General features: G+C 45.4%; 1 protein-coding gene across 1 annotated transcript in view; it reads right to left on the bottom strand.

The window, feature by feature from the left end:
- Positions 1-5,107: 5,107 nt before the first annotated feature.
- The window catches only part of LOC114883786, a 46,990-nt gene continuing 29,194 nt past the window's right edge, over positions 5,108-22,903 (bottom strand). Inside the window, 6 exon segments of the mRNA XM_029201811.1 lie at positions 5,108-5,836; positions 6,225-6,405; positions 6,813-7,108; positions 7,562-7,735; positions 8,782-8,910; positions 9,788-9,888. Coding sequence (XP_029057644.1) covers positions 7,570-7,735; positions 8,782-8,910; positions 9,788-9,888 — 396 coding nt within the window. The 3' untranslated portion in view covers positions 5,108-5,836; positions 6,225-6,405; positions 6,813-7,108; positions 7,562-7,569.

Here is a 22,903-nt window from a genome sequence, read left to right as displayed (position 1 = left end):
TGGTGAAACTTTTTTAATCTCATGATTTACTCTGGAACAATTGTGTTGACATAGGTACTGATGGTGCAAAAGCAAAGGTGGCAGAAGTGCTGGCACCTTAACCCAAATCAAGGAGTGGCACCAAACTGTACTACTTGGGCTTCTATTCACTATCATATACTTGTATTAACAGTGCCAGTTCCAGTTAAGAATGTTCTGTCTTCAACAGTAAAAATGATTTATGTTAGTAAATCTTGACCATTGAAATTGAATATTTTATAGTATATGATGAAATTCAACATACAAACATCACACATCTGTGTATCAAAGTGAATGGGAAAAAGTTAGATCAGATACTGATAAAGAGGAAGTGGATGACATGGATAATAGATGTGAAAAATTAGCTAAAATGTAGCACAGAAAAGAAATGGTCAGAAATTATGAATGAGAAGTTTATGGACCTAGAGTCTGCTGGTGGCTTGATTTTGGACTTTGCATCCTCCAGAACTGTGAGAAATAAACGTCTGTTGTTTAAGCCACCCAGTCTGTGGTAGTTTATTATAGTCCCTTGAGCTAAGACATATTTTGGTACCAAGAAGTAGCAAATACCTAAATATGTGAAAGTGGCTTTGGAATTGGATAGTCGGTAAAGGCTGAAAGAGATTTGAAGTGCATGCTAAAAAAAAGCTGAGATCACCATAAAGGCCTTTTAGCCCTTACCTATTAAAAGTGATTCTGGCGATGGCTCAGAAAGAAAAGAGGCACACTGGAGAGAAAATCTCCATCTTTGTAGAGAATACAGAAATAATCATGAACAGATAGAAATATGGACGTTAAAGGCTATTCTGGTGAGGTCTTAAACAGAAATGAGGAACACGTTATTAGAAATTGGAGGAGAGGCAATTCTTATTATAAAGTGGCAAAGAACTCGACTGAACTGTGTTTTAGTGTTTTTTGGAAGGTAGACCTTGTGAGTGATTAAAATGTATATTCATCTGAGGAGATCTCTGAACAAAGTTTGGAAGAAGTAGCTTGGTTCCTCATCACCGCTCACAGTAAAACACATCAGGAGAGAGAGAAATTGAAGACCAAATTGTTAAGCAAAATGAAATCAGAACTTAGAGATTTAGAAACTTCTCAGCCTATCCATATTTGAAAGTGAGAAAGCTTGTTCTGAAGAAAACTCGAAGGGTGTAGCAGGAGTGTTATTAATTTAATTAGTCATCTCAGCAGAGGCAAGGAATAGAGAAGGATTAAACCAGCAGGGACACTGCCAGTTTGAACTAGCAGGGGACAGAGAAAGCCAGGCAGGATGAGGGAAGGCTGTCAGAATTCTTGGATTCTACAGAATGGGAGACTAGAGCAATTCGGCTGTGAATGTGTACTCCTCTTGAAGAAAAGGGAAGACCCCAAAGGTGATTCCGAGGTCATGGGGTCTGTCAATCCCACCACAGGCCCAGGGGGCCTCGGTTTCAAAATGTGATATTGTCGCCCTCACAGAGAGTCATGGTGTAGGTGGAGGCCCTACAGAGAGCTGCAGTGTGGGTGGCACCCTACCAAGCTGAAGGAGTGGGGCTGCCCCACCGAGCTGTGGGGATGATGTTTCCACCCCAGCGGGACTGGGGGGCAAAGCATCAAACCAAAGAGGCTTACTCTCATACCTTAAGATCTAATGGGATTGGCCTTGCTAGGCTTTGGACTTGCTTGGAAACTGTCACCTCTTCCTTCTTTCCTATTTCTTCCTTTTCGAGTAGGGATGTCTATTATATGCCAGTCCCACCATCGTATTTGGAAACACTTAACTTGTCTTGGTCACAGATTTACAACTACAGAGGAATTTTGCCTCAGGATGAATACTACCTCCAGTCTCACCCATATATGATTTAGATGGTGTTTAGCTCAGACTTTGGACTTTAAATTTTACAGTTGATGTTGGAATGAGTTAAGGCTTTTGAGGCTGTTGGGATAGAATGAATGTATTTTGTATACAATAAGGAAATGAATTTTGGGTACCAGGGGCAGAATGCTATGGACGTATATCCCCCCCACCAATTCTTATGTTGAAGCCCTAACCTTCAATGTATTTGGGGATAGGGCCTTTGGGAGGTAATTAGGTCATGGGAATGGAGCTTTCATAATGGGTGTAGTGCCCTTAGAAGAAAAGACACAAGAGAGATCCCTCTTTCTCTCTGCCACGTGAGGACACAGTAAGACAACCATCTGAAAAGTAGGAAGAGAGCTCTCACCAGGAACTGAATTATGGCACCTTGATCTTGGCCTTCCAACCTTCAGAACTGTTAAGAAATTACATCTGTTTTTCAAGCCACCAGGTCTATGGCATTTTGTTATAGCTGTCCAAGCTGATGAAGACATAGAGAATATATATAAGATGGTCTAATATACATATATCCAGGGTTCTAGAAGTAGAGACAGGAGAGAATGAGTAGAAGTAACATTTGAAAAAGATAATATTATGTTCTGGATGAGATGAAGAATGTGTATTATCAGTTAGTGAAGCAAAATAGATTACATGGAGGATAAATTTTTTTAACCTGAAACTAATCACACGTCAAGAAACTGGAGAACACAAAAGACAAAAGACAATCTTAAAAAAAAATAATTAGCAAAGAAACTGATCACCCACCATGAAACAGTGTACTGATGGCATAATTTGAAAAAACTGTAACAAAAGCCATATTCGATGGAATAAATATTCAAAGTTCTGAAAGGAAAAGCTTTTCCTCTGGAATTGATTACCCTGTCACATTATAATTTATAAAAGTTCACCAACAAGGGAACTGATAAATTATTTTTAATGTATGCATACAATGCAAAATTATAAATAATTAAAAAATTAAAGAACATCTAATATATCAATTTGTCTTAAAGTAAGAATGTTAAAAGAAGAAGCCAAAGGCAATATGATTTACATGACACCATATATAACCAAAAATATTATTATTATACATAATTTTGATTATCTACAGCTGTGCTGAAAGCATAAACATTTTTATAATATGGATATATACCAAGTTCTTGATGGTGGCTATCTTTCTCATTGTTGGTGAGAGTGTAAAATGGGACAACCCTTACGGAAAACAATATGAAGTTTCCTCAAAAAATTAAAAATATAACTACCATGTGATCCAGCAGTCCCACTTCTGGATTTGTATCCAAAAGAATTCAAAGCAGGATCTCAAACAGATATTTCCACACCCACATTCATCATAACATTATCCAAAATACCCAAGATGTAAAGAAACCCAAATGTCCATCAACAGATGAACGGATAATGGGGTCTATAAATACAATGAAATATTTCCTTCCTTGAAATAAAAGGAAACCATGTCTCATGCTACAACGCGGATAAACCTCTAAGACATTATGCTAAGTGAAATAATCCACTCATAAAAGGACATATCATAGCCACTCACATGAAGTATCTACAGTAGTTAAAATCATAGAAACATACAAAGGTGATTGTCAAGATCTCAGGGAGGAGGAGGGAGAATTAGGGAGTCTCTGCTGTCTCAACCCCGCCTGGGTCCTGGGGAAGGAATCAGAACTCAGAAGCAGGAGAAGAGGCTTTGGCCAGCAGGGAAGGGGGGGTGAGGCCCAGGGCGGGTTCACAAAGGATCAGAGCATCTGAGTGCATTAGGAGGAAGGGGCTTCAGAGGTGGGCCAGCACAGGCCATGACGGGGGCTAAGCAGACTGGGAGGGGGGGCAGTTCGGGGAGACAGCAGGGGTCTGCTCCCTGCCCCTCATTGTTTGCTTGTCTCACCCTTATGAGTGGGTCATTTCCCCTACTCTGATGATTCGAAGTCTCTGCCGGCACCCACAGGACGATGACTGAGGCCTCCACACTCCTCAGCATGGATCCCAGCTCCCACCCAGATCTGGGGCCACAGACACCTCTCCCCCACCACTGCTGCCCCTGTGAGCAAGCTGTTCTTGTGAAATGCGGTCATAGTTTGTTAGGAGGAACTGTTTTATATGGGAATACAAATCAGTGTTGATACCAATACACACACATGTCCAGCCATGGGTGGAAAGGGAAGGGACAGTATAGTTCTGGGGTGCCTTTGCACACCCATAGGCCCCTAAGGCCAGTCCCCACAGCCACAGCCAGATGGGTCCTCCTCCCTCAGTTGAATGAGATGCTGCTGCACAGAAATCCCACAAGTTCCACAAAGGGGCCCAACTGTCATTACCCTTATACACACCTTTCACGGGTGCCCCATGAATTTCCCCGCACCCATTCCCCTTGTTGCATCCTCATTGGGACTAAGAGGTAGCTGCGTCCGCCACTCTCCACATTGCAATAATCCCAGTGGGACTAGAGGTTGCTCCCGCTACGATGAGGCAGACAGTCCTGTCCCCATGGCCAAGACTTTTCCTATCTGGTCAGGCCACCCACACAGGAGGCCCTGGATGAGTGGAGGGTCATCCCAGCGCCATCACCTGGCCACTTCAGGGAAGCAGAGAGAAGCTCCATAATGATAAGGGCTGTCTCCAGGCTCCATCCTAGAAACTGGTGAGTGTCCAGAGGGCTGAAAGGAACAAAAGCAGCTCTGCCTCCCCAGAAGGTTCTGGGATGCAGAAGATGGTACAGATGCCCCAGAAGGCCCCTAGCCAAGCAGGCTTTAGATAAGGGGATGATGAGGGGGTCCCTGGGGAAAGTGAGAGCTGTGTGTGTTCCCAGGGGCAGCCTGAGGAGTCCTTGTCTATGTGGAGGAAAGGTTTGGCCACCTGTAGATCCAGAGCTCCTGTGACCTCCCTCATCCTTCCTTCCTCTCAGGATCACTCTCTGTGGAGCAACTCAACATGAACAAGATGACAGTGGCCTGAGAGCATTTCCCACCAAAACTATCTTTATTCACAATTTATATACATCACTCCAAAGGTCCTGCTCCCACCCACACCTGGCCACACCCACCTCTCCCACCTCCCTAACCTCCCACAATCCCGCTCCCTCTCCCCACCCTGGTGGTCCTGCCCTCCCTCCCTTCCCCCCACATCATCTAGGATCCGCACTGGGATGACAAGGAGCCCCTAGGCTCCCCTGGGAGCCGCCCTGGAGGGCCGGCCCAGCTGTTCCCTACTGCCTGCAGTGCTTCTTATCCTCTTCTTACTCTTCTCTGTGACACACAGGTCACGCTTTCTCTTTCTCGGCTGTGAGGGGAGAGCCGGCCCCAGAGCCAAGGCTGGCCTCCCAGACACTGGAGGCCAGCCCCGGGGATGGGCAGCTTCTCAGCAGCAGCTGGGTGTCCAAACAGAGCCCTCTTCCTCGACTTGGGAGCAGCTGGTGGAGCTGGGCTGGGGTCTCTTCTCTGAGGGGAGGGGGCGTGGGGAGCACTCTGGGCCCCCCAACCTCCAGGGGAGGCCAGGCCTGAGGCATGGGCAGGACTCTGGGACACCCAGCAGAGAGCCGAAGAGGAAGGCCAGGCTGGGGAGCTCCTCCTCGTCCTCACCGGACCCGTCCCTGGGCCCTCAGGCCTCCCGAACAGGAGAGGCCTCTCTGAGCATAGATGCATCCCTGGGTCCCCGTAGAGGGCCAGCGTGCCTTTGACCCTGGGGAGAGGATGGATAGACCTCCTGACGTCCTCGAGAGGAAACAAAGGCTTTGGGCCTGCACAGGCCAGTGTCTCTTTGGATGAGCCTACAAGGAGCCTCAGAATCAATCTCTGGTGGGCAGGCTTCATCACTGACCCCTAGATGGGGGTCTTGGTCGTGCCTCTGGGCACCTTGGCCGGCGTCGGACTCAGAAGGACTTGAGCCCATTCCGGGTGCACTGTGACTCGGGGCTGCCCGCACACCCTCATCCTCTTTCAAGGCCAGTAGTTGTTTCTGCACCAGCTGGTAGGAGGGAGGAGGACAGTGATGGACAGTGACTCCAGAACTCGAATCCAAATACAGACACTGTGACATTCCTGCCATCCTCCTGCACCTTATTCCCAGCTTTGTGCCCTTCCCTCCCCTCCTGGCTCCCCATCCTCTCCTTCCTTTCACCCTGCACTGCACCCACCCCGGAACGGGCCCTTCCCCATGCCAGGCCTCCCAGTCAGGGGAGGGATGGACAGCGCCAGGTGGCCCTCCAGTTCTGGGGCCCTACCTCTCCCCTGTTCACTGGGGTCCCTCCGTGCCCTGGTCTTCCTGGGTGTCCCTTGTGTCCCCTGTTCTACCGGGGATCCCTCCCTCCTCTGGCCCCCCTGGGACATCTGGGTTCCCCTGTCCCCTGGATCACCTGGGGTCCCCCTCCTGTGGGGTCCCCTGGCTCCCTGAGTGTCCCTCTCCCTCCTTTGGCTCATTTCTTCGGGGGTGAGCCCTTCCTCCTGCTCCAGCTCCTCCGCTAGGGCCAAGAGATCCAGCTGTGGGTCTGGGGAAAGCAATTCTGCCAGGAATCAAGGGTGAATGACTGCCTCCACCTCGGACAGAAAGAAGAGGCTGTGAGCATCCTTGGCCAGGAGTAGCCTGTGAGACAAGAAGACCTGGAGGGAAAGTGAAAAGCAGAGACCCACCCCACTCTCCTCCACAAGGCGGGGATGGTCAGCACACACACACACATACACGCACATACACACACAAACATGCACATACACAGTCACATACAAAAGAGCACATATACAGAGGCACATACACAGACACACAAAGGCATACACACAAAGAGGCACAAACATGTACACACATACATCTGTGTAAACCTCCCCTAACACCAGGCTCAGGAACAAGGAGCTGAGCTTAAGCCTCAATGGCCTGAGCAGAACCAGATCTTGGGTGCTGAGTGTTCCATGCCCTGGCATCTTGTAGACCCCAGGCTCCATGCCTATCCTACCTTGGTGACAAAGTCCTCCTGGGAACACAGCTTGTCAATGTAGCTCAAGAGGCCCGGGTCCGAGTAGGTGCCGTCCTCTTCCTGCTTCAGCTCATTTCCGTCCTCTCCACCTTCTGCATCTGACTCGCCTGTGGCTGAGTGGACGGGCCCCACCAGTGCCTCCATGATGTCCATATACTCCCTCACAGCCTCAGGGGGAATCTCCTTGGGTGCCTTGGGCTCTGGGGGCCGCTGGGACCTGTGTGGCTTTGGGCGGGAGGGCTGGGCCCTGGGGCTGGACATCCTGGGAACACAGGCTGAGACAGAACAGGAGGAAGGGAAGGAAGGTGAGGGACTCCCGGTCCACCTCCTGACCACCAAGCGCACGTTGGTGAGGGCATTGCTTGGGGGACATTGATTTGGGTGTGGGTGGGGTCAGGACCACCTGAAGCCTCATGCACTGTTGGAGAGGGGAGGTAAGTGGGGCATCTAAGAGAGTCACAAGTAAGGAAGTGGGGAACCTCCAATTTTCTAGGGGTCTGCCCATCAAGCCCACTTCCTAGGCAGACTTTGTGTGGGGTCCTTTGACAGGGAGGTGTGAGAGGAGTTACAAAACTGACCAAGTCAATACCCCATAGTGACAAAGGGCAGCTGAGACCCCACGCCCCCGCCTCCCGCCTCGGTGGCTGTTTTGGTTGAAAGACCAATGCCCCTGTCTTGAAGGATAAGGATCCACATGGGGACAGTAGCCAACCCTAGGCCCCTGTTACCTGTGCCTTCAACTCCAGTGGGAACCTGGGTGCCTGGCTGAAGGCCCACTTTCGGGGCTTGGGGGCCCCCGAGGATCCAGCTTCAGTGGGGCTGGAGGAGGCAGGTCCTGCGCACACTGCATCCACTGCAACTTCTGAATCTGCATCTCCTCCTTGGCCTCAAATTCCATGAACCTGGGGGGTGACGGAGGCATAGGCCACCCTGAGGAAAAGGCCTGGGTTCTGGAGCCCAACAAAGGCAGCCAAGAATGAGGGATTGGGAGAGGATGTGCCTTGAGGCTGTCAAGGCCCTGTGAGGTGCTGTTCACAGCAGAGAGCTGCTCCTGGAACTGATACAAGATCTGCGACCCTTGCTGCCTCACCAGCACTGGAAGGCATTCAACAGCATAGACCCAGGTCGCTGAATTGAACCAGGTCAATGGGACACGTGGCTGACCCAGGGGGCACCCTCCTCATGCCCCCCGACCCCACTCATAACCACATGAAGGGCTGACAGCCAGAGGATGGAACAGGCATGTGTTCCCCACAGGGGTCCTTGCCCGAATCCAGAACCCTGGGCTGGGACTGAGAGTCCTGGAACATAGATCTGGAGACAGGGCTCAGGAGAGGCTGGACGATGTGGATGCTGAGCTTAGAGGAGAGGTCTTCCTTTCCTCTGAGAGGCGCTCTTTTGTTTGGTTTTGTTTCTTAAACCAAGGGGATTACCATGGAGCAAACACTGGAAGGGCTAGTGACCCTTGGGTTGATGACAGCTGGCTTTCCCAGCCTCTTCAGGGATGCCAGGGTACCCACTCAGGCCACTTTTCATGAGGAGAGGGGGTTCCAAATCTATGTCAGTGGCCGCCAGCCACCCACCACTAAAGAAGCAGCAGGCTGGCGGGTGGAGCTCTTTCTCCGGTCCAGCCCATATGGCCGGAGTTGGACCCCTACTGGACTCACAGCTTCACCCTGCCCCGTCCTGAGACCTTCATGTCAAGGCAAGGGTAGGTCAAAATCAGGGGAGGGCAGAGCTCCTGGTGGAGGAAGGACAGAAGACCCAAACCCTCAAGGTGAGGGAGGGGTTTCTGGAGGACAGTAGGGCCTCTGGGCTGTGGGGCCCCTGTTCTGGGTGACAGCCCACCTCCTTTGTCCTCTCTGATGAGCACCCCCACGGCCAGACCCTGCCCTCACCCACTCGCCTCACCCTCCACGCAGCCCCTGGGCCCAGGACGCTGACTCACTTTTCCGCCATCTCGTAGTAGATCATCCGGTCAAAGTTGCTTCTGCGCTGCCATTCCTGCACGGCCCTGCACAGTGCCCCCTCCAGCATCATGGTGGGCTTCAGGCGGGCCACGGATCGAAGCACTGGGCTGTAAGACCTTGGCGTCAGTCTCCGTGCCCAGCCCAGCCCCCACCTGCCTGACCCCACCGGCCAATGTGGACCACACATCACTCCACACAGCATGACTGAGCAGCAGGAGGGTGAGAGGCAGGGGTCTGGGAGGGCAAAGACAAGCCTTCCCGGCCACTGCTGTCACCGCCTCACACTCACCGAGGATGACCATCCACTCCCAGGCTACAGCTGGGACACTGTGCCTTGGGGAGCTCTTTTCCTTTTCAAGGCTGCGAGTCTTCTGCCCAGTCCTCTGAGTGAAGTGTGATTGTCCCCTTTTTACGAGGGACCGGAGGTTTAGGATGGAAATGCCTGCCAGGCTCACAGCTCTAGTGGGAGAGAGCCCACGCCCTTAGGAGAGCTCTACCATCACCCTGTTCCTAGTGGAATTCTCCACAACAATGAAGTCGAGGTGTGCATTAAGCGCTCTCCTGGGCCCCGCACTCCTCCCCCTCCTCCGAAGTGACCTCCCCCGGCCACGTACATCAAGTCCTGTATGAAAGGAGACGGCACCACAGGAGACTGTGGCATCCACTCCTTGGCTCCTCACCTTACACCACGACCCTCTCTGACTGCAAGTCTTCAGTCCATATTACCATGAGAATCATGGAAGAGCAAGTTGGCTAGACTCTCAGGGTGGTGGGGTCAGTTGAGAAAAGGCACATTTCAGTCATGATGTCATGGACTGGCAGGCTTGTGCCTTCCAGTGACCGACAATGTGCCTTCTCATAGCATGGACATCGCCCTCAGACCTTGCTTCCAGTATCCCTAGAAAACTAACCTGCGAGTCCATCCCCAGTTCCTCTTTATCTAAAAGCTCCAATAAGCTCACGACCCCCTGAGTGTTCACTCACATGAGAAAGCAGGAAAGAGCTTCTGCATCAGGACTCTGGGGAAGGTGTCTCCAGGCCAGTTGTTTGAGGCGCTGCCAACGTCGGAAGTTACTGTACATGCTCTGGGGGTTAGAGCAGTCACCGTGAGAGGCGTAGGACTGGTTGGTGGCCAGGCTGCCCTCCCTGGAAGTGCCATGTGGCCAAGGCCCATAGTTCACTGGGCGAATGATAGGGGCCAGCTGGGCAGCTAGTGGTGGAGCTTGAGGAGGAAAGCCTGGGGTCCAGCTTCCCTTGCCAGCCTGAGTAACTCCAACAGCTGGAGCAGTCACAATGGTCTCCATCACAGGGGTTGCTAAGAATACGGGTGCAGGACATGCAGCACTCCTGCTGAGGGCCCCTGGAGTGCTCCAGGTGAGGGGGCCCTGAGTAATGATAAAGGTCTGAGTCTGGGGGGCCTCCACTGGACTCCCTTGTGACCTGACTTGGACAGTGAGGTTGCAAGCCCCAGGGGCACTGGGTCCACGGCCACCATTAGCCACCAAAGGCGTCGTGGGGAATCAACCTGTCATCCTTGCTGCCATCCTTTCTCCATAGCCAGGGAAATTCCTCTTGATCTACCTCCAATGACCCCTCCTCCCCAGTGCAGTCTCAGGTTTCTTCAGGCTCCCCAGTCTCCCCAGATGAAATGTGCTTGTGTTCAGTGCTCTCTTCTCCCTCTACTTCAGTCCAACTATGTGCCCACAGTGAAGTGTCACGTGTGAACCCGAAGGATGTGAGAGATGGCAGGGTCTCTGAGAACACACCCCCAGCCTATAGGCTTACCTCCTTCTGAAGCCATCCTGCAGGCTTGGGCACGGACTACTGCTGCCTGGTAGCCTCAATGAGAAAAGTCAAGACCAGGACCCAGAGAGTGACCTGCTTTAGCAGTTGCTCAGGATCCAAGTAAAGGAGGGACAAGTTTGAATCTAAATAGGAGAATGTGGGCTGAAACATTCTGCAGTGGGGGAGGGGCAGAGGGCACGTGGGTCTTGGTGGGGTGGGGTGGGGGGACATTTCACGAGGGCTCTGGCAGGTAGGCAAGAACCAGAAGTTCCTTCCACCTCACACAGTGGCAACACAATTGGCGTGTGCCTCTTTAGGCAGTTTATAAACTGTTTTTTTGATTCATGGCACCGAGGTTGGACATGACGGTCCCTTCCTTTCACGTCTTTATCCATCAACCTAGTTTTGTGTCCCTCAACACACTCTGCTTCCTACCTGGCTCTTGACTTACTTCAACAGAGACTAGACTTTCTGAACAAAATACCCAAGTGTTAGTCTGATAAACACTTGTGTATTTATGGCCACATGGAACTGAGTATTTGAAATTAGGATTGTCTCAGCAGATCCAGTGTCTTTGACTGCTGTATGTACATCACTCCTAAGGAAGTGGTCCTTGTGCTCCAACCAACATCCAGCCGGACCAGCCTTACTAATGATCCTTTGTGTTGGAAAGCCCCCGTCCATCAAAAAACTGTCATGCAACCCCCATGTCCAAGAACAGAATTCACTAAATGTCTTTCTCATAGTATTCCATGGCTGTTAAAGATTTAGTTTTTTACCTTTTAAATGATCTTAGTATAATATTTTAAGCGAGTAACACCTTCTCATGGTTCAAAATTAAATTGTGCAAAATGGAATATGCAGTGGCGAGTCCTCCTCCCAACCTCTTTCCCCTGTCAACCCAATCCTCTTTCCCGGAGGAAACCAGTGTTATCTGTTTCATTAAAATCTTTCCAGAGATATGCCATGCAACTAAAAATGAAGGCAATCTATTTTCATTTTTAAAAATGGCTTCATTGTTTTTTCTAGTTGAAAATTCATATATGTTCCAATACATCTGAGGATATTTCCAATGATTGTCTTTGTACGGGTATCGTGGCTCCTCTGTTTCTGCACTAGATTCCTAGAACAAGAATTTCTACAGTCCCTTAAATTTCAAAGTACCTGAAAGAATAGGGTGGCTCGATCTAGCAAAGAAAAATAACAAATGCCTAACTGAATTTGGTTTTTGAACTTCACGTAAACAATGAATTTGTTTTTAGTATAACTGTGTCCCACGCAATATTTTGGACATACTTTTACTGCAAATTCTTTTCCTGTTTATCTGAAATTTACATTGAACTTGAAATCTGTATTTTATCTGGCAACACTACCAAAAAAGTATAACATACCAAGCTATTATTAGTTACTCATCCTTATGAGAAAGAGAACTTGGAGTAAAGAGACTCAAGTGTGCATCCTGGCTCCAACACAAAACACAATTGTAAACATACACAAAATCTGCAGGCTCTTCAGATGAAATGGATTTGGAAGAGCCATCATATAGCATTGAACGTCTTGGCTTAGTAGGGGTAAGGACAGAAGTAAGGAACAAGAAGGCGGAGAATCTTCTCTTTCCTTATGTTAAAGGGACTAAACATCCTAGAGCCCTGGTTTCTCTAGGTGTTAAAAATCCACTACCCATGAAATGGATGTGCACCTTGAGACAATGCCAAGAGTTCATCTACCAATTTCCAATCCCCATTCATACAAACCCACTTCCAACTAAATCCTAGCCTGCAAGCCCTGCTTACAAGTTTGTTAATTTCCTGTCTGCATTACATACCCTTGCTCTTTAGAATCTAGGCCTCATCATTGCATATGGTCCCATCTGCATGGGAATCATGGTAGCATTCCTTTTAAAAAACTTGTTTGATTATTTTTTTCATATTGAGAATCCATGTCAGTCAGTTTACCACTATCAAAATGATATGAAAGAGTATTTGTGTTTTGTGTTGTGAGAAGAGAGGACTGTTAGGAAACTGGTCAAGGGAGATGAAGGGTGAAAACCTCAGAGGATTGCAACCCAATCTCTTGGGAGACGAGATTCACTGACTGCTGTAGCAGCAGTAGAACTCCTACTGATTGTGGGGTGTTGGGGAGGGAAACAGAGGTTTAGAAGGACTGTTCCACAGTGTGAAAAAGACTCCTGCTGGTGCTTGAGAAGTTCCTTGCCCCTTGTCAGGAGAAATTGACTCAGAAGAAGATGAGAAGATAAGGTGAGAATATTTCAAGCAACATCATGGTGAACTTTATATCTAAATAAACTCCTGTTGGGGACTGAACAAAATAATAAACAATTTGGGAATATCACTCAGTACTGGAGCTTTTATAATGAAGGAAAACTTAAATGATTTTCAACCAATAACTTCATACTAGAGGGATGGTGAGGCAAAATATTGTACCCAGGCACTCGAGAAAGGCAGGCTTCCTTGTTGCTTCCTCCCCTTGTTCAGTCATTGAACCAATTATTTACAAGATTCTCACTCATAATTCTGATACAGTATTTGAAGGACTCTTCTCAAGGCCACTGATACAAAAATTGCACTGTGCAAATTTAGCCAGTCCCAATTCTGCAATCACTTCTGTAATACTTCAAAATCCTACACCCCAGAGTCAATCAAATTAGCCCAAATGTAATTTGGGAAGACCAGTCACAGAAGGGAGTATCTAAAAGTCCTTTGGATCATGATCTCTGACTATTCCTGCACAGAGGCTGGGGGCAGGCATTGGCTACTGAGAAAAAACATCTCTGGACATGCATCACAAGCCTCAGAAGACGGTTCATCTTCCACTCAATCACGAAACATTAAAGAAACAAAGAGATACCATGTTTGTGTCTTTTCAAGTCTGTGCACTTGGAGGCGCATAGTGCTATTAGGTGTGAGGGGTCTTCAGAGGCATCCTGTTAAGTGAGAAATGCTCTAATCTTGAAATTGACCAGAGACAGGATCTGATGATTGAAGTTTCTTTGGGAAGTATTAAAAAAATCAGGTCAGTAAGTTGATCCCGCTACTATTGTTGTTGTTGTTGTTGTTTTTATTGCCAACTGAAATTCTGCAAGATATTACAAAAAAGGAAGGAGGGAAAGTAAAATTGTTCCCATATTACCTGCTGTGTTGAAATTGGCCCAGATTGTCAACTCTTTCTCAAAGTTATTAAAAAAAAGACAAAACCATACAAAGGAAACACCTGTGAATCAACATTTATTGAAAAACCTCCATGTATTTAATACACTAAGAAAAAAAATTCTATTAGGGTAAATGCGTTTGGAAAAAACTCTAGGAACAGAGTCAGGAGACAGTATCTTAAGAGTGTTTCCCAGGTCTGAAATTCTTTCCTAGAATTGTTCTTTAATGGAAACTTCAGGCTTGCTAGGAAAAAGGACCTACTGGTTTTTGAAAGGCATAAACAAGAACCAAGGAACTGCTGTCCAAAGGGCATAAAAGCACTTGTCCCAACTTGAGGCTACTGTGCTTAGAGTGGAGCTCTCCAGAACTCTTTGTATCTAAGTGCATGGGTTTCACGTGTGCAATATAAAAATCACGAGTGCACATCTCACAAGAGCTGGTTTTAAGAAGAGACCGTCACGAAGCTTCCCGGCGAGGAGCGTCGCCTGAGAAGTTCCGCAGCGTGCCCGACCCTTCACTTCTCTCCTCTCCTGCAGAACTTCTGGAACAGATGCCCGCGCGCCCCGTGCCTGCACGGCTGCGCACGCCCACTGGGGCGGGGCTCTCGGGCACGCGGACCGCCGTCCTCCAACGGCTCCCGGCATCTGTTGGGGCAGTTTGCTCCGGAAGACAGGAGCGCATGCGCGAGCGCGGAGGGCGGGGCCCCAACGGCCGTCGGGGGGGCGGGGTCTCTCATGGCGGCCTCTAGAGTCGATTATAGGAATCCTGAGGTAAGGGGTACGGGGACTTTTCACCCCTCAGGTGTCACCGCTATGTGCTGTTGTTCACCCTGTGGGTTATTTGTGCCCTTGTCCGTGTAAGGAGACTCCCCTCACGCCCCCATAGAGCTCGATTCCCTTGAGGTGTTTACCCCAGGGTTACTGGCACCACTGGGGAGCTGGCTGCATGAAGGGTTCAGTGATTGCGGGGCCTACAGTGCGGGGTAAATAGTGTGTGCGAGCTATTAAACAGGTGCAGTTCTAGTCTGCGCGTTCTGAAGAGTACAAAAGCTAGAGGGAAGTTCTTGCGAGTTGAAAACCCTCATCTGGTTCCAAAGGTGTAGCTCAGGTCACTGGAATATGAGTGAAGATCTAGCGAACATCCTCATAGCTTTACTAGTAACTTTTTTTTTTTTTTCGGTATGCAGGCCTCTCACTGCTGTGGCCTCTCCCGTTGCGGAGCACAGGCTCTGGATGAGCAGGCTCAGCGGCCATGGCTCACGGGCCTAGCCGCTCCGCGGCATGTGGGATCTTCCTGGACCGGGGCACGAACCCGTGTCCCCTGCATCGGCAGGCGGACTCTCAACCACTGCGCCACCAGGGAAGCCCACTAGTAACTTTTTAACATAAAAATATCAATCAACACTTATGTTCAAACTGTACTCTTTTGTCAATGAGAGGAGTAAATTTGCTGAATGTAACAATAAGCATTTATTCGTAGTCTGATACTCTCAAATCACGACAGAATTGCAAGCATAGGTTGGCTGGGGATGCAAGAGTTCAGCAAAAATCAACGAAAGCATTAGGTAAGAATCAATTCGGTATATAGAATTTACAGTGAAGAGTAGTGTACATTTTATGTTATTTGTAAATTATGTGCACACATCTATTATATCATTAAAATTAATTATATGGTATATATCTCCACACTTCTCTAGGGAGTGCTGATTCAGGTTATTAAGGCTTTGCTTCATAACACACCATGGCAGGTGCGTATGGGGCTTAAGGTAGTTTATGTTTGTATTCTGGGGTCGTGAAAGTACTGTGTGGGTGTGTTTGTAGTGTGAATTATATATATGTGCGTTTGTGGCTTGTTGGAGTTCAGTGTCTGTATTTAAGGATATTAAGAAGTTACATCCTTGTTTTTGGCAGTTGGGGAGTTGTGGGTGTTTATGTGTATCTGGAAGTGTCATGTTGTATATGTGTATTTGTAGATCTTCCAGGGATTGTAGGACCTCATGGGCAGTGGGTGGTTTTATGTATATCATTATTTGGGAGCCTATTGGGAATGTGTTTCCATGAATTCCTGGCGTGAGGTTTATTTGTGTATTTATGGAGTTGGTGAGAATCTGAGTAGTGTATTTGTATTTGTGGGTTGGTGATGTCTGTGTGGATATTTGGGGTTAAGTGGAAGACATGAGTGTGTTGTTGTGAGAGTGGATGTATTTGAGTTTATGTAGAGGGTTTGAGATGTAATTCAGATGTACTGTAGTTGTTCGGGTTATGTATTTGTACTGTAAGACTTTGGGAATGTGTGTTTATGTGTGTTTTCTCCCAGCATGTTAGAAATGCGTGTCTGATGGTGGGTTTTGAAGGGTTAGCTGCATGTACATAGTGGAAAAGTTGGAAAAAGTACTTGTGTTTATTATTTTTGGTGTAGGGTCGTGTGTTTTGCTTATTTTTGAAACGTAGAGGGATCATTTGTATCTCTTCAGGGCATGCTGTATTATGTGCATTTCTTTTGGTGGTTTTCAGGAATTGTGTGTTTTGGGGTGTGTGAGGGAAGGTGTATGACTGTTTTATGGGACTGGTGGTATAATGTATATGTGCATATGAATGTGTTGTGTGGTGTGGGTTTATATGAATCTGTATTCTGGAAGTAGGTGGTGTTATTTCAGTGTGAGTATTTGGGAGTGTGGGATTATGTATATGCAGATAGTGTGAAGCCTCATGTCTGTTTTTGGTTATAGGTTGGTATGTTTCCATATTTGTAGTATGCTGAGTAATTGGGGGTATATTTGGGGCTTGTGGTGAGAAACATGTATGTTGAGTTTGTGTGTGTATTCAAAGAGCGTAGCAGATTAGATGAATATTTTCTAGAGTATGTGTTTGCATTTTTCCTGGGGGTTATTTGTATCTGGAAGTAAGTATTTTTGTGTTGATATAGTAATGGAGTTATGTGTATACAGGAGAATGAGAGAATTTATTTGTACTGGAAGTATATGATATGGTTCTAAGTAAGTATTTAGGGGTATGGAGGTTTAAGATGTGTAATTTGGGATTTGGAAGGGGTTTTATGTGTATTTATATATGATATGCTGGAGATGTGTCCATGTCTTAGGAGTGTGTACTGGTTTGTGTGTATATCCATCAGGGCGTGGGTGAATTCATAGGGTTTGAGGTAGTCAGAAATGGTCACAGTGGTTTCCTGGAATGCTGGGATTTTTGTGTTTGGAAATGTTTGGGGATTGTGGTGGTAATGTTGGATTCTGGAAATGTAAGGATGATGTATAGTGTTTTGGGGGATATATATATTTAGAGATTGGGAATATTTGCTGGTGTGTGTGTCCATGTGTGTGGGGGGGTCATGAGTGTATGTAGCTACAGTTGAGGGATTGCTGGTGTTTTTGTGTCTTTTATGTATCTGAGCATGAGGGGTGTATGTTCATGGTTAGTTTATGAGAGTGTGCATAAGGGCTTTGTGTGTGTATTAAAGCATTCAGGGATCCTCTTTGTGTCATTTCTGGAATGTACTGGTTGAAGAACTTGGTGGAGTTGCTTATATGTGTGTTTTCAATGTTTGTGGGATGGTCCTCTATATATTTGGCAAGTTTGGTTGTTTTGTGCCTGTGTGTGTGTCTTTAGGTTCATGGGGCTTATGGGGTGTGTATTCTGAGATACGGGAGAGGTTCAGTGTGTGTATTTGGAAACAGAGGCTGTGTAGGTTTGTGTGTTCAGCAATTGTGGAGTATATGTATTTTGGGACTATGGGATTGTGTGTGGGTATTTTTTGGGTGGTTCATGAAACAACTGTATACTTGGTGTTTTTTGAGAGCCTATGTATCTACAGGTTATTTGTTGTGAATATACGGGTAGTGTGTTGGTTGCATATGTTGGTATTTGAGCACATTCAAGGTGAGTGGTTTTGTGTAAAAATAAGGTAGTGAGAGGTGTTTTGTATGTACATTCAGGTTTCAGGTAGCAGTTGTATGGGTGTGTTTAGTGTATATTAAAGATTGTATGTTCTGAGATATGTTCTGGAGATATGTAGTGTGGTTTTGTATATCTGGGGTGAGAGTTCAGGGTGTTACTCAGGGTGCAGTCAGACTGTGTGCACATATTCACATGAAAGGGGATGGGGTGCACTGGAACTGGCTCATACTAGCTTGGTATAGTCAATGGTGCATATCTCTTCCCAGCTCTGTGATGTCAGGTTGAAATTAGTCATGCTGAGAATAGTTACACCAGGTAAGTTGTGAAGCTCCGTAAATCAAAGCTTTCCTACCTACCCTTGGAAAGCATTTTATTAAGCATTCATCAGCATTTATCACTGGTGAGTGTGTGCGTGTGTGTGTGTGTGTGTGTGTGTGAAGCAAGAATATTCAGGCATCAGTGCGTACGTGTATGGGAGACTCTGAGAATTTTGAGTGGGGCATTCAGGGGTTGTGGGCCTTTGTATGTGTGCCTTGACCCTGGTCGATCAAGTTGGTACATTCTTTTTTTTTTTTCCTTGCCCATGTACTTTTAATGTTACAAGTACATTTTGTTTCAATTCTGACATATTATTTTATGCTATAATTGATATATATTATTTACAATAAATGTAACAAAATTTTCTTTTATTACTTTATTTGGTTTTTAGATTCTGTTTTGTTCTAAGTACTCTTTATATGTATACCTGTTACAATGCCCTTAATTTTCATTTTTCTTAAAAAATCTTTTGCTATCTAGTCTGTCAGTTTTAAATGGTACTCATTGACACTCATATATACAACAGTCAGTTACCTTTTTCAAATTTCACTCTTCTCCCTCTCTTCTCCTCCCATTTTTAATGGAATTCTTTCCACATAGTCAGAACATGTAACAATTAAACACTATTCTCTCACCCATTACCCTACTCTTGTGTTAGTATTTGATTTACAATTAAATATATTAAATAATCACCAGCAATCATTTACCAAGGTTTCCTCAGTGTGTGCTGTTTACATGAGCTCATCCTATAGTAGATTCCTCATGAATGACTCACCTGCACAATAGTCCCTGGGTTCTTGCACAGTCGAAACTGTTTACTTATAGACTTGATACGTTAAAGGCAGCTTGGCTGAATATAAAAACCTTGGGTAACTTTTGTTCTATGGAATATTTTGAAAATGCTGTTCCACTGTTGCTTTGTATTGTATGTTGCTCTTGAGAGGCTGGTGCTAGACTAATATTCTTCTCATTATAGGTAATTTGATTATTTTGTTTAGAGGACCTGATGATTTTTTTCCTTAGAGTTGTTTTACTAACATATTTCTCAAAGTGATTTGTTTTTGAATCATTTTCCCAGGTACAAGGTAGGCCCTCTCAACATGTAAATTTAAGTTATCTTTTATTTCCAGATAGTTTTCTTGCCTTACAGATTTAAATATCAATATTTATTTCTGTTGTGTTTCTTTTTCTTTTCTAGTAACTCGAATTATATAAAGATCAGATTTTTTTTTCTTGCCTGCCTGGCATTTCATCCACTTTCTCCTTAAACTTTTTTACTCTTTTAAAAATATCTCAGATGTACTCTCTTTGTTGTCTTCCTGCCTTTCCTCAAAGTCCCTTATTAAAATTTTATTCCAATCTGTACTCTCTTGGGCACCCTATAATTTTCTCTTCCTTCCCTGGTGGACTTTGTCTTTTTCTTCAATTCCTTTTCTGAACTTGATTGACTTTCATTGAATTTTTTGTGTGTTTTGTCCTTTTTTGTCATTAGTTTTTAAAATTGCTGATTCAATGCATGCATTCAATGTTAAAAAACTTACTGTTTTAAAACTAATTGCTTGTTTATGAATACTTAATTCAATTTAGAAGTTTGTTACAGTATTCTGCTCCCTTATTAATTTTTGGAAAGAATATCTATCACAGGAAATATTTTAATTTTAATTTTCTATTTACTTTTTGTATACTTTATGTTGAATTGAGTTAATTTTTTTTCAGTCCTAGGCCTTTTGTTGATAATTTTCCCGGCGTTAGAGTGCCCTTTTCTAACAGTATTTTAAAATGCATTTAAAATTTTTGATTATGTTGGTAACGGTTGGGATGGTGGCAGAAAGAGAGGAGAGGTGGCGTGACATGTTTGTCTTTGGTTTCTGTAGGATCCTTAACTTTTACTTCTTCCTTTTTCTTCCTTCTTTCTTTTCACTGCCACCACTTCTCCATTTGGCAGATTCTCCCCCCAGAAGCAATGCATTCCAAAGGCTAATACCTATAGTTCTGCTTACTTTCAAGCCCAATTATTGTAGCTGATGCCAGGAATTGACAATTCTTCAACTTGTGTTTAGCATTTTGACACTTACTGTTGTAATTTCACTTTCTGGAAGTGATTTTGTCTATCTTTATCTGCATCTTCTGTTCCACTCTTCTTTTTCACAGAATCTCTTAAGTTCACCTTCACTCATTCTTCATGCCTGTAGACTTTTACCAGCCATGATGATACCGACCAGGGTTCTTGGCCTTCCTCAATAAATAGAAATTGACTAGAGGCCAGACAAGAAATTCAGGCAAGGCTTTATTGGGGCCCCTGCTGCAGCAGTGGGGAGCCAGAACAAGTTACAGCTTCCCTTGCTCACTTGGTGGGGGGGGGGTAAGTGAGCTGGTTCTTTATATGGGGTGAGCGTAGGGGGTGTCCAGGGGTTGGGCCAGAGGGGTGGCTTAAGTGTTTTGTCCACCCCTCTGGTGGTGTTGAGTGCAGGGGGCATGTTCAGTACCCTGCTTTTGCTCCGGACACCCTGTTTATTTGCTCCCAGGTCTTCAGAAGTGACAGTAGGGAGGTTTTTTGTTCTTTTTGTATCTTTTGTCCATAATTTGTCCCAACTGCGCATGCACTCAGTTATTTTTAGTCCCTTATAGTTTCTTTGTACTTTTTTGCTTGAGGAGAGGTTTGTCCAGGTGCAAGCATTGCAGCACTGCAGCAAAAGGTCCCAGGTCCCTGGCCTGTCTCAATGAGAGCCTGTTGAAATTTGTTTTTCATTTCTCTACTTGTAAATAATTAGAAGTTCATGGTATTCTCTGCACCCTAGTATATCTAAAGCATGGCCAATAGTAATTTTATTAGTGTTCTTTATTTGTGTTGTTTTACTTGTCATTGTTGATCTTCTGGTTTGGAAGGTTGACGAGATTCAGATTCAGGTGGTCACCATTACAATCTGTAGCTGGACACTTTCCCAGGTAAGGTTTTAAACAAGAAAATGGCAGTTTTAGAAGCTGAGCAGAGGCACTACTGCAGGATTGAAAGAGTGGAACTGGGGATCGCAGTAATTGTTCTGGTTGGTGAAGTGACTCACAATAAGAAAGTGGCAGTGGAATTTAGAAGTGAGGATGGATTCAAATTGCACTCAAAACAATAAGGACTAATTGTCAATTTCTTAAATAAATTGTCTCGGGACTTCCCTGGTGGTCCAGTGGTTAAGACTCTACGCTCCCAATACAGGGGGCCCAGGTTCGATCCCTGGTCAGGGAACTAGATCCCACATGCCGAAACTAAAAGATTCCCACATGCCGAAACTAAAAGATTCCCACATGCCACAACTAAAGATCCTGCATGCCGCAACGAAGATCCTGCACACAGCAACTAAGACCTGGCACAGCCAAACAAACAAACAAATAAATAGATATTTAAAAAATAAATTTCTCTTTTTAAAAAATTGTAATGTATGGACTAAATTTTCTATTCATTGATAGCAAAATAATCAGTTCATGGGTTAAGATAGCCTCCTGCCAATGCACAGTAAAGATACCCACTGGTCATTGACCTTCAGGAAAATTCCAAAGGAAGCATTATATATTTTTTTATTGAAGTATAGTTGATTTACAATGTTGTGTTAGTTTCAGGTGTACAGCAAAGTGATTCTTTTCAGATTCTTTTCCCTTACAGGTTAGTACAAAATATTGATTATAGTTCCCTGTGCTATACGGTAGGTCCTTGTTGATTATCTATTATATATATGGTAGTGTGTATATGTTAATTCTGAACTCCTAATTTATACCTCCCCTCCTTTCCCTTCTGGTTCCATAAGTTTGTTTTCTATGTCTGTGGATCTATTTCTGTTTCATAAATAAGTTCATTTGTATCTTTTTTTTAAGATTCCACATATAAGTGATATCAAATGATATTTATCTTTCTCTGTTTGACTTACTTCACTTAGTATGATAATCTCTTGGTCCATCCATGTTGCTGCAAATGGCATTATTTCATTCTCTTTTTATGACTGAGTAATATTCCATTGCATATAAATAGCACATCTTCTTTATCCATTCATCTGTTGATGGACACTTACGTTGTTTCCATGTCTTGGTATTGTTAATAGTGCCACTATGAACATTGGAGTGCATGTATCTTTTCAAATTAGACTTTTCTCTGGATATATGCCCAGGAGTGGGATTACAGGATCACATGGTAACTCTATTTTTAGAGTTGGTCCATTCTCTAGGGCCAAAGAATACCAATAAATGTTGGTGATTTCTGGCCCCTCTTCATGCAGATGGGTTCAGGGTGTCTGTACCTAGGCAGGTTCACACTCCTTCAGCATTTGTGTGGTCCTGGCATATGGGTCTTGAGATGAGTGAGCCTGGTGGACAAACGGCCATGTAGAGCAGCAGCAGTGTATTAATCAAGTTTTCATTTTCTGTATTTTGTGATGTTTTGACATCTTAAAAAGCTGTCTGGCCAGGGAGAGACTGCCCCACACTGGGCTAGCAAAGGGCTCTCTGGGAGCTTGTCTTTCATATGCAAATCAACCAACCAATCTGGAGTCTAGAGCCTCAATTACCCCGTTTATCTAACTTACACACTAAGCCAATATTTCCCCTGACCTAAAATGTCCCAGGGTCAGGTACCAGGCAACTAGAGACCACACCTATAACCTAAAACCCACCAGAATTATTCAAACTAAGCAATCCTAAATTGTTTACTCTGCCCTCCCTTACATTTTCTGTCAAAATTCCAATAAACACTCTGGCATAGGCTTTCTCCTTGTTCCTGCTTGTGCCTCGTGACCAAACCTGGTACTTACCCACTAGCCCTGTGTGGTGTTGCATGTCCCCTTCTTTCAGGAAATGTAACTAATGAGTTTCAGAGGCATTGGATTCTCTGTATCATCACTTGGTCACCTCCATAAATTAAATCCTGGACATAATTT

Source organism: Monodon monoceros, unplaced genomic scaffold (assembly GCF_005190385.1).
Source record: "Monodon monoceros isolate NGI ecotype Baffin Bay Population unplaced genomic scaffold, NGI_Narwhal_1 Super_Scaffold_5, whole genome shotgun sequence".
NCBI classification, from domain to species: domain Eukaryota; kingdom Metazoa; phylum Chordata; class Mammalia; order Artiodactyla; family Monodontidae; genus Monodon; species Monodon monoceros.
Note: the sequence above shows the minus strand (reverse complement) of the source record. Positions and strands in the feature narration are given on the sequence as shown.